General features: G+C 41.3%; 1 protein-coding gene across 8 annotated transcripts in view; it reads left to right on the top strand.

Annotated features, from left to right (window-relative positions):
- ptprq (protein tyrosine phosphatase receptor type Q) overlaps nt 1-14886 on the top strand; it is a 188752-nt gene that overhangs the window by 54617 nt on the left and 119249 nt on the right. For all 8 annotated transcript variants that reach the window (XM_072267504.1, XM_072267510.1, XM_072267508.1 and 5 more), the window contains 2 exons: nt 3039-3265; nt 5747-5816. In XM_072267504.1, the coding sequence (XP_072123605.1) occupies nt 3039-3265; nt 5747-5816 (297 nt within the window). The remainder of the gene's footprint in view (nt 1-3038; nt 3266-5746; nt 5817-14886) is intronic.

The following is a 14886-nucleotide window of genomic DNA, read 5'->3' as shown; positions in this document are numbered from 1 at the left end:
CAATGCATTGTGGGATAGGAATGAGTTTAAAATTCTAATTTAATCTGATTTTCATATTAATGGAACCAATACCAAAGTAGGTACCCCAAATTTTGTGATATTGGGTCACTGATCTTAAAAAATCATTGTCATGAATTTATCCCTTTAAGAAGAGTTTAAACCAGATGTACATGACTAATTGGGCAGGAGCAGTATTATTAATGAACTTACGGGAAGTGGATCAAATCTTGAACTCAATCTCTCCTTGGCCTGCAAAGGAGATGAGGGAATACAGGACTCAGGCAGGGGAACTGTGGCAAATTTATCAGAGGGAGGAAAAAGTGGGTGAGGAAGTTAATGTTGTTCTGGAGTTCCCTATGATATGTGGAGACACTGGTTATGGCAAGGGTGACCAAAAGAAGCACAACACTTTGGGTTAACATAAACCATAAGAATAAATGTATAGATGCCTTCATCTGTCCTCAGGACTTCTAGTAAAACATTAAAGTTAACTTTGTTGGGGACATGGATGGTAGGATATGTAAAATATGAATATAATGTTCGAGCATGATTCACTGCCACACTGAGCCCCAAAAACAAAGGTCATAAGTAACACTCTTTGCTGATGTCATCATATGCTTGCAATATGATAGGTCAGAAACGCCAGTGTTTGAGTGAATTATCAGAGGAAATGCCCAGCCTAATTTCCCATGGAGACAGTAGATTTTTCTCCCTAATTCATGTAACAAATCCTCAAGCAGTACCTTGTACACTTTGAACTTGCAATGTCTCTATGTTGCATTTTATGAACAAAAATGAAGGCCAAACATCACAACACAAGATTCTGTGGGGTTCCAAAGGTGATAGTGATGTGCAGCTTCGGCTGATTAAAAGTAGCAGGGTGCTGAAAAGGCATTTTCTCAGTTCCACAGATTAAAGTCCCGAAACAGAACAAATTATGAATGAATCAGTTGCACACAGTCACTCAGAGATACAGATTCAGCTTTAATTTATTCATTACATTTACATCGAAACATACAGTGAAATGTGTCCACAGATGTCCTTTGTCACCTGAGTGCAAAGCAGAGGCCTAAATTGTGGATGTCCTTCATCACCTGTGTACACTGCTAGACTTCGAAAGCAGAACACAGCAAGGCTTGCTCGAATTTTTTTTTTTACAAATGTACAGACCAATCATTGCTCTGAGCAGAAAAATTTTACACGGCCTGAAAACTGTGCGGCACTTTAAATGTATGTTTTTGTAATATGCATACTGTGAATATATAAAATGCTAAAAATCACATACTTCTGATTTTATTTATTAAATGAAGTACAGAACACCAAAGAAAACTTTTCATGTTTCATAAACTTTTTCTCATCTGTCTTTATTCCATCTAAGCGGCAACAAAGGCTGTGTGCCTGGGAGTATTTTAGTTACTGTGCGGCCTCACACCTGCACAGCTTAGTAGGGGGAACAGTGGATTGCAGAGTGGAGGCCTCGACTCCGGCCTGACCTTTAACACGTCTCTGTCCCTAGTTCCTAACCAATCCCCTAACCCCCTCCCTTTCTGTCTCCTAAACCACCCCTAAGTAACATCTAAGTCTGAGCCATGAACTCAACAGAGATCTTGGCTCGACGCCACCTTGACTGGGAGATGTTGTGAGTGTGATCTGAGTCACTGGAGACTCTGAAGCTGGTGATTTAGAGATCTTTATTCATCACGACAAGCAGGCATTCTCCTGGAGACCCTCTTGGTAGAAGAATAAAGACAGCAAATAGAAAGCAGACTTTGTGACAGGGACCAATATTTATTTTGTAAAATTGCCTACCTTTCCAATAATAGACACTGGACAAATAGTCTCACAATTTAGAGGCTGTGCAGGAGTTAAGTGAAAGGTTACTGAGGTGAAGGAGAATTGAATTACCAAACATTGAATTTAGAGAAATGAAAGATGTTCTCTTGAAATATTCAAAATGCTTATGAAGCTTGACAAGGTAGATGAGGAATTGATCTTTGTCCTGTCTCAGTGTCCAAATAAGGAACTATTCATTCAAGACAGAGAAATGCTTTGCTCAGAAGATAATGCATATTTGGAATTCTCTGTCGAAGAGAACAATGGAGGATCAGTCACTGTGACAGAGTGACACAGACAGAGATCAGTAGATTTTTAGATATTAAAGGGAATCAGGGAATGTAAGATTAGTGAAGGGAAGTGGTGCCGAGGAATTGCTTGAGGAGCCAACTACTTCTTATGTCCTTACATGCAGAAGCTGATGTCAAGGACTTGATTGATTTTCCAGAAGCAGTGCAACAGATACATAGTTGGAAGAGGTCAAATCTGGTCTTCTGAGGAACAGTCCCAAGCAATGCAAATACAGAAGGAAAAGTAATTGGACAAATCAGAATGGAACAAGATGATGATAGTGGAGAAACATTGGAGAAAATGGCATGGTCAGCGATGTCAAAGACTGCAAGTAGGTTGAGAAGGACAGGAAAGAAAGATCTTCACCTAACACAAGTACTATTAGTAGCAGATTTACTTTAGCTTGCCTTATGCAATAAGAACAACTATGGAGACATAAAAGGATCATAATCAGCAAGAACAAAGTTTTATTGTTGTCCTTGTGAAGTATCTTGGCCTGAAACGTTGACTCTTTATTCCCATCCATAGATGCTACCTGACCTGCTGAGCTCCTCCTGCACATTGTGTGTATTGCTCTACTTTTACAGCATCTACAGTACCTCTTGTGTATAAAGTTTTATTAATGTTGTTTCAAATGTATTTATTTGTTACTGCCATATAAAATGTTTCATCTACATGGACCTGTTATAGTCTAAAAACACAAGAATTTCTGACTGCTGGCTTATTTTATGTGTTGCCTTGCCACTGGGATGCTTTGGAAGAGCGAATGCTCCAGTAATGTGGAATAATTGTATCTAATATCATATTCATCCTTAATGCTGTACTGTTCTTTTTCACAAAGTATGTTATATACTTCATCATTGAGCAATATATGAAGTATCTCAGTCTGATAAGAAACATATTCTATTTAACAGATGCCGTCTCTCCTGATGGTCTTGCAGTTGGCCTCATTGGTGCAACTGCTATAATGCTGATATGGAATGTTCCTTCACATCCAAATGGAAGAATTTTATCCTATGTGGTAGAGTACAAAGAGGTTTGTCCTGTTCTGCAAGCCAACTTCATTCAAGTTTCAACACATGCAGACACCACAGAGTTTCTTCTCAACAATCTAAAACCAGGCGCTGTTTATAAGATTCGAGTAAGACCTTTTCTTTTGCTAAATTTTGTAAAAGTAGTCACGAATGAGTTATTGCAAGTCTTACCTGCAATCTATCTTTACCATAGATACTACATTACCCATAGCAGTGAAATTCACCACAGTGTTTCTAATCCATTGGGGTGACAGAGTCATTGGACATTGGCTTGTACACTGTTGCATCCCTAAGTGTGAGAGGTATTATTTCTTGGAGTAAGTGAGCTGAACTCCTTGTCCATTGTCATCCGCCAACACTGAAACCTTTAGTTATGACCATGTTCCCAAAAATGTAATGAGCTGGAAATTCTTCAATGCCAAAACATTGTATTAATTAGAAGTGACACTTGCAATCACACAAATATTTGAGTAAGGGTTGCCTCCCTGAATTCCCTAATAAAGAAAGGGAAAATTGGTGAGGGAAGTATTAGTGTAAAGTTTGCGAAAATGACAAGATGATCTGGAGGAGCAAGTAGGAGATGAAAAGAATGGAGGTAGATTACAGGCTGGGTGAAGTAACTGGAACTGAAATGTTTGCTTGAGAAGACAGATAGGTACACGTAAGGCAAGGCTTTGGGGCTTATGAGCCAAATGCAGGAAGTTAAGATTACTGGGTAGGCACCTGATTGGCATGAACTCGATGAACCAACAGGTCTGTATACATGCTGTATTGCATTATGGCTAAGACTAAGGTTACATAGGACATTATGAAGATTGACATGTGAAGGAAAGGTGGGAGAGTGGAGTAAAATATAAACTGAGCATCAGAGGGAAGGTTGAGTTTACAAGGAATAAAATTTAGGAAGACAGCAGGTAGAAGTTAAGTGGGGAGAGAAGGGCTGAGCTTCCATGAGCTATGATAGAAGGGAGTAGAATCCATTTACAGAGTGATTGATAATCAGTAAAGTTATAAAGAAAAAATGGTCTTCAGAAAGAATAACATATACTGAAAGATTGTTCACTACACGATCACTTACAATGGCCCAGGTAGTAAAAGTCCTTTTCAATAATCAAGGAGGAGAAGACATGCTTCTCTTGTTGAAGGGCATACAATATATGTATAACGTCAGTTGTATTTTGTGCATAGACAGAAAATGCTGGAAATATTCAGCAGATCTGCCAACACAGAGAGGAAAAGAGTAAACATTTCAGGTCTATGATCTTTCATCAGAACTATGTTGACTGGATCAATAGCTTTATACAGCAATAGTAAATGACCATATTTGTGACCAGCTGAGCACCAAATTCATGAACATACACAGATTAATGAATCACAGTATCTATTTCAGTGGCTATTATTCAGGCTGTTGCAGCGGTGTTCGTCACTGGGATTTTACCAGTGTGCAGTATCTAAAAATAGGAAGTGTGAGTTTTTACCTTGTGACTATTTCAGTAATTGTTGTTCAGACTGTTCCAGTAGTGCTCCTCACTGGGATTTTAACAGCTTGCAGTATCTAAAGATAGAAGCATGCCTTTTTACCTTGTGACTATTCTCCTTTTAAGTATGGAGATAACTATGGTTGCTTGCCAGAGCTGCTTTATCTTAATGTCTTGCAAATTGTTCACAGTTCACTCCCAGTTTGTACTATGCTGATCTTGTACTATCTTGTCACAGGAGAATACATAAAGCAACAGCAGTCACATTACATTTTACCTAGAGTTCTAGCTTGCTCAGTTCACTTATCTTTTGCATGGTTTGCATATTCTTTCTAAGCAAGAATTTAAAGTCACAGATGTTCCACAAGCAGTTAGAGCAACAGTATATATTGTTCATTGAGTATCAAAATTACCACTGATATTTAGAACAAGGTAAACTACCTGGTGAAATGTAGAAACATAAAGAATCAAGAACACATTGACCTTGAAAAATTGCTTTATTAAGAGGACATATATATTGAAATAATTTTGGCTGCAGTTTCTTCTTGTTCCTGCATCACCAGATCCACTCACCTTGTCTTATGGAAATGCTTTATTTTGATATAGACCATTTTTATGAGTTCCATTCTTCCAGTTGCTTGCTTTAGAATGTAGTCCAGTGATAAATAACGTGTAACTGTTTTGCATTGGATTTGTTCAATTTATGTGTGCATAAAGCCATTTTTTCTGTCACTGAACAGCAATGTTCTCTTTAGTGAAAATGTCTTGGCAAAATGAGTGTATCTGAATGAACACCATCTATTTCTGTATTCTGTTTGTTTGTTAAATAACAAAGTTTATTACAAATGTAGTCCAGTAATAAATCTGATGTTTTGTTACCCAATTTGTAGCAACATCTCCAGCTAAAAAATGTAAAAATCATTTGTACTATCCTTTGAGCTGTGCTGTAATTGCAATGTGTGTTTTTTTCCTTCAATATCTGATTCAGATTATGAACTTTTTCATAGTATAACATTTTCATGAAGTCGGTTCTGTTATCATCATAAGTGTTGCCAATTCAGAAATTTAGACTGAATTAAGTATATTAAAACTGCATTTTTCACCAATTAGGTTGCAGCTGAGAACAGTGCAGGCATTGGAGCTTTCAGTACTTTTCATCAGGTAGTAACTGCAGAAAGTGGTAAGTTCATTCAAGTAAACTTAATGTTGTAAGTCCATTCTTACTTCATCACTGCTTCAAATTATCAGTATTAAAATCTCCTGTTACTGAACAATGAAGCCCATAACAGAAGAAATGAGGCCACAGACTATAAGACACAAGAGCAGAATTAGGCCGTTTCACTCATTGAGCCTGCTCTGCCATTCATTTATGGCTGATCCTTTTTTTCTCCGTCTACTCAGCTCCCACTCCCCGGTCTTCTCCCTATAACCTTTGATGCCGTGGCCAATCAAGAACCTATCAATCCCTGCCTTAAATACACCCAATGACCTGGCCTCCACAGCTGCCTGTGGTAACAAATTCCACAAATTCACCACTTTCTGGCTAAAGAAATTTCTCAGCATTTCTGTTTTAAATGGACGTCCTTCTATCCTGAGGCTGTGCCCTCTTGTCCTAGACTCCCCCACCATGGGAAACATCCTTTCCACATCTTCTCTGTCTAGGCCTTTCAATATTCAAATAATTTCAATGAGATCCCCCCTCATTCTTCTAAATTCCAGTGAGTACACACCCAGAGCCATCAAATGTTCCCCATAAGATAACCCTTTAATTCCCAGAATTGTCCTTGTAAACCTCCTCTGAGCTCTCTCCAATGCCAGTACACCATTTCTTAGATAAGGAGCCCAAAACTGCTCACAATAATCAAGGTGAGTCCTTGCCAGTGCGTTAAAGCCCCAGCATCACATCCCTGCTCTTATATTCCAGAGCTCTTGAAATGAATGCTAACATTGCATTTGCCTTCCTCACCACTGACTCAAATTGTAAGTTAACCTTTAGGGTGTTCTGCACAAGGACTCCCAAGTCCCTTTGCTTCTCAGATTTTTGGATTTTCTCCCTGTTTAGAACATTTATTTTATCTACCGAAGTGCATGGCCATGCATTTTCCCACATTGAATTTTATTTGCCACTTTCTTGCCCATTCTAATCTGTTTAAGTACTTCTTCAGCCTTCCTGTTTCCTCAACTATCTGCCCTTCCACCACTCTTCGTATCTGCAAGCTTAGCAGCAAAGCCATCTATTCCATCATCTAAATCATTGATATACAGCATACAGAGAAGCAGTCCAAATATCTACCCTTGCAGAACACCACTAGTCACCGGCAGCCAACCAGAAAAGCATCCTTTTATTCCCAGTCACTGCCTCCTACTAATCAACCAATGCTGTAAACATGCTAGTAGCTTTCCTGTAATACCATGGGCTCTTAACTTGGTCAGCAGCCTCATGTGTGGCACCTTGTCTAAGGCCTCCTGAAAATCCAAATATACAACATCCACTGTAACCCCTTTATCTATCCTACTTACAATCTTCTCAAAGAATTCCAACAGAGTGGAGTGACATTTATAATTTTCCAGTCCTCTGGAACCATGCCAGAGTTCAATGATTCTTGAAGGATCATTACTAATTCTTCTACAATCGCTACCACTACTTCTTTCAGAATGCTAAGGTGCAGTTCATCTGGTCTGGGTGACTTATGTACGTTTTGGTCTTCCTGATTTTTGAGCACCTTCTCCCTTGTAATAGTAACTGCACTCACTTCTATTGTCTCACACCCTTCAATACCTTGCACTCTACTGGTGTCTTCCACCTTTGCCTACCTTCCTATCCCTCCAATACAATGAGTAATCTTGGACAGTCAGCTCCCAACTACAACCAACCTTCAGCCACGAATCAGTAATGGCCACAACATCATATCCAACAATCTGTAAAAGTGCAACAAGATCATTTTAATACTCCGTGTATCGAGATATAACACCTTGAGTACTGTATTTGCTACCCTTTTTGATTCTGCTGCATCTCTAATGCACTGATACACACCCTGCTGGCTGTAATTTTGTCCTACCATCTTCCTGCCCTTCCTGACAGTCTGACTGCATGCTATCTTTGTTTTTTTTTTAACATCCATCCCATTCTGAGTCCCTTCACTCCAATTCCCACCAAATTTGTTTAAACCCTATTGGTCTCCCTTGGGTTCAGGTGCAACCCATTCTTTTGTACTGGTTATACCTCACCCAGAAGGAATCCCAATGATCCGAGAACCTGAAGCATGCCCCCTGCACCAGCTTCTCAGCCACACATTTATTTGCCAAATCATCCTGTTTCTATCCTTACTGGTGCGTGGCACAGGTAGCAATCCAGAAATTACTATCCTGGAGGTCCTGCTTCTCAGCTTTTTACCTAACTCTCTACATTCTCTCTTCAGGACCTCTTTGCTTTTCCTTCCTATGTCATTGGGATCAATTTGTGCCAAGACATCTGGCTACTCTCCATCCTCCTCCTCCCAAATGCTGTGGACACAGTCTGAAATGTCCCTGACCCTGGCACCTGGAGGGACAAATTATCACAAATCATCATACAGGCTGTCTCAGGGTCAAGCACTCTTGACTTATGGACACCTTTACTTATGAATGAGCTCCCAAAACATTGTAGGATTTTGTGAATGAAACATGCAAGAATCGTTTTATGTTCTTAACAAAAGCCACAGCCACTTACTTCCATTACAAACAAACCAAAAGCAGCTTCCTTACACTGACATCATTACCCATAAGACCGTAAGATATAGGACCAGAATTAGGCCATTTGGCCCATCTAGTCTGCTCTTCCATTTCATCATGGCCGATCCAATTTTCCTGTCAGCCCCTATCTCTTGCCTTCTCCCTGTGTCCCTTCATTCCCTGATTAATCAAGAATCCATCATCGTCTGTCTTAAAAGTACATAAAGACTTGGCCTCCACAGCTGCATGTGGCAAAGAATTCCACAGATTCGCCACCCTCTGGCTAAAGAAATTTCACCTCATCTCCATTCTCAAGGGACACCCCTCTATTCTGAGGCTGTGTCCTCTGGTTTTAGACTCTCCCACCACAGGAAACATCCACTCCACATCCACTCTATCAAATCCTTTCACCATTTAATGGGTTTCAATGAGGTCACCCCTCATCCTTCTGAATTCTAGTGAATACAGGCCCAGAGCCATCAAATGTTCTTCATATGCTAAGCCATTCAATCCTGGAATCATTTTTGTGAACTTCCTTTGAACCCTCTCCAGTTTCAGCACATTCTTTCTAAGATCAGGGGCTCAACCCTATTCACAATACTCCAAGTGAGGCCTCACCAGTGCTTTATAAAGTTTCAACGTTATATCCTTGCTTTTATATTTTTGTCCTCTTGAAATGAAGCTAACATTGCATTTGCCTTCCTCATCACAGACTCAACCTGAAAATTAACTTTCAGGAAATCCTGCACAAGTATCCCTAAGTCCCTTTGCACCTCAGGTTTTTTTTTGTATTTTCTCTCCATTTAGAATATAGTCAACTCTTATATTTCTTCTACCAAAGTGCCTGACCTTACACTTCCTGACACTGTATTCCATCTGCCATTTCTTTGCCCGTTCTCCTAATCTGTTTCGAGCTTCTGTAGTCTCTCTACTTCCTCAAAACTACCTGCCCTTCCAACTATCTTCATATCATCTGCAAACTTTGCAATAAAGCCATCAATTCCATCATCCAAATCATCGACATACAAAGTAAAAAGAATGGGTCCCAACATAGACTCCTTTGGAATATCACTAGCCACCGGCAGCCAATTAGAAAAGGCTCTCTTTATTTCCACTCTTTGCCTCCTGCCAATCAGCCAGTGCTTTATCCATGTTACAATCTTTCCCAGAATACTGGGCTCGTAACTTGTTAAGCAGCTTCATGTGCGGCACCTTGTCACAGGCTTTCTGACAAGGGCTTCATCGACTGATTTTCTTTTGTTTAACTGCTTGTTACAACAGATTTTCAACAGATTTTTCAGGCAAGATTTTCCCTTGAGGAAATCATGCTGACTATGGCCTACTTTACAATGAGCCTCCAAGTACCCTGAGACCTCATCTTTAATAATTGACTCCATAATCTTCCCAACCATTGAGGTCAGACTAAATGGCCTTTCTTCTGCCTCCCTCTCTTCTTGAAGAGTAAAATAATATTTACAATTTTCCGGTCTTTCGGAACCATTCCAGAATCTAATGATTCTTGAAAGATCTATTGTGGGGAAAAAAAATCTCAGGAGCAGCAGACAGAATAGAGCAGGTGGACTCAGAGAATTGTTTCAGACTAAAGGGTTTTATTACATGATATCATGGAGAGCCCAGACTCCTAAAACGGAGCTCCACAGCTCTGCTCAACAATGGATTACACTCTTATTTATACCCCAGGTGTACGTGACAAGAAGCACTTAAATCTGAAAAAGGAGGGAACTTCAACTACAACTCGTAAGAATAGCGAAGTTGCACTATGTGTCCTTAAGCGGTTATACATTTTCTTAAGTGCTAGTTCTCAGGACAGTATATCAGGCTTGCCCAAGCTCAGACATGTGATGACTCTTAGAACAAGGAAGCACAGACATAGTTATTTTCCCATCCCGTCTACAAAGCACATTTCAGTCACACAGTGTACATTAGTCGCAGATAAGTGATTACAGACTTTGAATTCACATACTAGAAGAAGGTCATTAACCCCTTAATGTTCGTCATAATGTCTTACTATTTTTCTTCCACAAGATCATTACTAATACCTCCACAATTTCTTCAGTCACCTCTGGGATGTACACCATCTGGTCCAGGTGACTTATCTACCTTCAGACCTTTCAGTTTCCCAAGAACTTTCTCTCTAGTTATGGTAACTTCACACACTTCATAGCCCCTGACACCTGGAACTTCCAACATCCTGCTAGTGTCTTCCACAGTGAAGACTGGTGCACAATACTTATTTAGTTCATCTGCTTTTTCGTTGTCCCCCATTACATCTTATAGTATCTCTTAAAGTGAACACACCAACTCAATAACAGTGCATGTGAATTATGTAGAACCGTTCCTATTATGAACAATATGTGTCATCTGTCACCCATTACATTCCCCTACACAGGCCTCCCCTAGAATTCACTGAAACTGGCATTGTGAGTCTGCCTGGAGCTCGTATGAGCCGCCCAGCTCAGGTCCTTTGTGCCCTGGATGGAGTAACAGCTGGTGCCTCTGGCTCATCCAGGACTGTGCTGGCACACACATGGTCATGTTTTGATACAGGGGTTATGATTGTGGAACCATCCAGGTCTTGTTAGGCTTGTTTAAGGAGATCTACAGCAATACATTCAGGTTTACCTTTCCTATCTACAATGAAAAGTTTTTTCACTCCATTTCAAAATGCAGAATGGGCTATCATAAAGGGGCCGGGGGGGGGGGTGGTATTTATGTGCATGATGGTAGACAAAAAGAAAGAGGTGGAATGTAGGTCAACTGGAACCCAAGAGTGCTGGGAGGTAGGAATAAATGTAAAAGAATTGAGCTTACTGAAGAGATGGAACGCTGTTGGGAGGCCAACCAGGCAGTTGTGGCATTAGGAATAAAATCACCCGGCACCCATAGCAGCCGCCCATACACCAGCCCAGCTGCAGAGGACTGCAGGTCCTCTTTTGGAGACGTTCTTAGGCTCACAGGAGGTGATCATGCCAACACCCATCCGTCAAGTTGCTAATGGTGCCCGAACTTGAAAGTTAATTTTCACCTAATGACACACAGCACAGGCAGAATTCTGAAATGTAGGCCAGCTGACGTTGCTGCCATGCTGACTAAGGGTCTGGCACTTTGGCCATCACGTGCATGAGGGGTTTGTAGTCAACGAACATAATGAAATGGCGCCCCTCCAGTAGAAAACCAAAATGGCGGACGGCCAGATAGAGACCAAGGAGCTTGCGGTCAGACATGTGGTATTTCTTGGGTGGGCAGAGCTGCCCCCTGAAGCAGGTGAGTGGCTGCCACATTCCTCCAACCAACTGTTCATGCACAGCACCCACAGCATAGACCGAGGCGTCAGTAGTTACGGCTATGGGTGTGCTGTGGAACGGGTGCATCAGTAGGGTTGTGTTCTAAAGAGCTTGTTTGATGTTGTCAAGTACACTGCTCATGTCTGCTGACCACTCAAGCATGCGATTAGGGGCACTGCCTTTAAGGGCACTAAACAAGGGAAGCATAAATTGAGCAGATCATAGAATAAAACGATGATAGTAATTCACCATACCTAAAAGCTCTTGCAGTGCTTCGTTAGTGTGGGGGAGTGGGAAGTCCATAATAGTGACGACATTTAACGGTGGGGGGGGGGTGGTGCATTTCTTCAGAGATGCTGTGGGAAGAAAATCAATAGTAGACAACCCGAACTAACACTTAGCAGGGCAGATAATCAGCCCGTGATGGCTTAAGCGCTTGAAATGTGTGTGGAGATGTGATTAGTGTTTGGTTTTGTATGTGCTGGCAACAAGTATGTCATCCAGGTAAGCAAAAAGAAAATATAGGTCATTTAACACAGACTCCATTAGTCGCTGACAAGTCTGTGCTGCATTTTTCAGCCTAAATGGCCTGTGCAGAAACTCAAATAGCCCAAACAGGGTTATAACAATAGTTTTGGGAATACCCTCAACGTATACAAGAACCTGATGTAGCCCCTGACTAAGTTCACTTTATGACCTTTCCAGCTAAACGTGGTGAAATGTCTTGCGTATGCGGGACTGGGTAACAATCGGGTGGGGAGGGGGGTGGCCTCATTAAGGCGGCAGTAATCGCCACATGGACGGCAACCACTATCAGGCTTAGGGGCCATGTGGAGGGGTGAAAGCCAAGGGCTGTACGACCTACACACAATGCCAAGCATTTCCATGTTAGCAAGCTCAACCTTTGTGCTGGCCAGCTTTTCTAAGCCTAGTCTAGGTGCACGAGCACAAACCGGTGAGCCAGTTGTGGAAATGTGGTGCTTCGTGACTGTAGTAGAAAGTGTAGGCTTGGTGAGGTTTGGGAATTCACCCAGCAGGCGAGTGAATTTACATGTGGTAGACAGAGTGGTCGTTGGGAACTTAATGTAATGACCCAAAGTCCTCTGCATCCATCCACCAGCAGTTCCTAAAATCTACTAAAAGTCCTTTGGTGCACAGGAAATCTGTACCGAGCAGAGGCCAAGCAACTTTACCTTGACAAATTCCCACGTGTACCACTTAACAGAGCATCACACATCTTATCCCATAAGTCCAGATCCTTTGGCAGCCTCCAGTGAGGCTCTGTCGCTCTCTGCCTTATAATCAGTGGGCGATACTGGCAACACACTCACTTGAGAGCCCGTGATACACAGGAAGCATCGCCCAGAAGAGGTGTCCATGATGACCAATAGATGACCCTGGCAGCTGGAACCCACGGTGTTCACAGACCTCTGATGTCCCGATGCGCTGGTATTTCGAAGCTGCATAGCAGTCGGCTGTTCTTGGCATTCATGCTGAAGCATGCGCGGTATAAGCATAGACTGTTGTTTGTTTCGGAGACATGGGTATGAATCTGCTGGAGGCTTTGCTGACAGGGCTTATTGAAAAAAGAGAAAGGAAGAGGAACAACATACCTCTGCCTTGCTGAGCGTAGACTATTGGCCATTTTAGCAGGCACACTATAGTCTTTCAGGGGTGTATTAGTGAGTGCTGTGGAAAGTTGATCAGGCAATTGTTGCATTGAGTTCTTTTAAAATCAAGCAAGAATGGCGATTGCCCAGGAAAGATAGCATGTGGTCCTGTAATTCTGAAAGCCTGGCATCACCCAGGCTGGGCACTGAGAGTCCAAAAGTCTGTTATAGTTGAGTTTTCAGAGTGACAGATTTATCACATGCAGGCAGGTCTTCTGGTAGATCGACCACATTAGGTGCAGTGAAACTACTTAGCAACACAATGACTTAGTAAAATTTGGTATTTTCCATGGTGATTTCTCGCAGTGTGAACTGGGCTCCTGCCTTTGCAAACCACGCAGTAATATGCTGCTCCCAAAATTCCGGCAGCTTCAAAATGACTGCGTTGGTTAACACGTCATTGAGTAACTCTGGAATCGTCCGAGAGCGTTGGGGTCACTAATATAGGATTTTACGACTAAATCATATGAGAGTCATTTTATGTGATTAACAAAGATGCAGCCCTTTACTTCCAGTATGAACAAACTAAAAGCAGTCACCTTACACCGATGTCATTACGCCAGACATCATCTCCTAAAGTGAACACAACTTAATGACAATGTTTGAGAATTATGTAGAACAGTTTCTGTTATAAACAATATGTGTTATCTGTCACCCTTCGCAATTCCTACAACATATTAAATTCAAACGTCTGACCTACCTACATTCATATGTTTCTACAAACTATTTACCTGTCTCTTGCCAATTCTAGTAATAGTGTGTAATTTTAGTAATATCAGTCTAATGTGCTTTTGGTGCCATTTGTTACAACACTATAGAGGTATTGTTACCATATTGAATGATTTTTCAATATAATTTCTTTTTTATGAGTGTTGGTATAAATGGAACCTATATATTACAGGGACAGCCTGCCTTTTCATATTCGTGAATTTAAACTGGAGGAGGCCATTCTGTTATCGATGTGACAGATCTTGAACACAAATTTCAAGTTCATTTCTTTTCAATGATCTTCAAAATTGAAAGTTCAAAATACATTTATTATTAAAGTAGGTATACATTACACAGTCTCGAGGTTTGTCTCCTTACAGACAGCCACAAAATAAAGAAACCCGAAAGAACCCATTAAAAAAACTGTCAAACACCCAATGTGCAGAGAGAAAAAAAACAACTTGTGTACACAATAGAAGCAAGCAAATAGTGCAAGCAAGAACTGAAGTCCACAAACAATAGTCTGTCCACAGACATGAAGCCACAGCCTCAGTTCAGCACAGAGAAGAGTAAACTTCATGCAGCAGTGAGCTGAACCGGGCCGTCCTTTGCCTCTGGCCCTGCCACCCTGACCTGGCACTTAAATCATTGTCCAAACATTGGGTTCTGTTGCTTCAATATGCTCTGGAGCCTGGACCCCCTCATCTCGATTCGGCCTGTACACAACCTTTCCAATTCAGCCTGCAACTTAAATCGATTGAACCTTGGTTCTTCCCTTGCTGTCGGCGACAGGCCCACTACCTCACCTATGCTCTCCTTAACAACTTTTTACTTGTAGCCTTGCACATCCTTCCTT

This window comes from Mobula birostris, chromosome 9 (assembly GCF_030028105.1).
Source record: "Mobula birostris isolate sMobBir1 chromosome 9, sMobBir1.hap1, whole genome shotgun sequence".
Taxonomy (NCBI): Eukaryota; Metazoa; Chordata; class Chondrichthyes; order Myliobatiformes; family Myliobatidae; genus Mobula; species Mobula birostris.
Note: the sequence above shows the minus strand (reverse complement) of the source record. Positions and strands in the feature narration are given on the sequence as shown.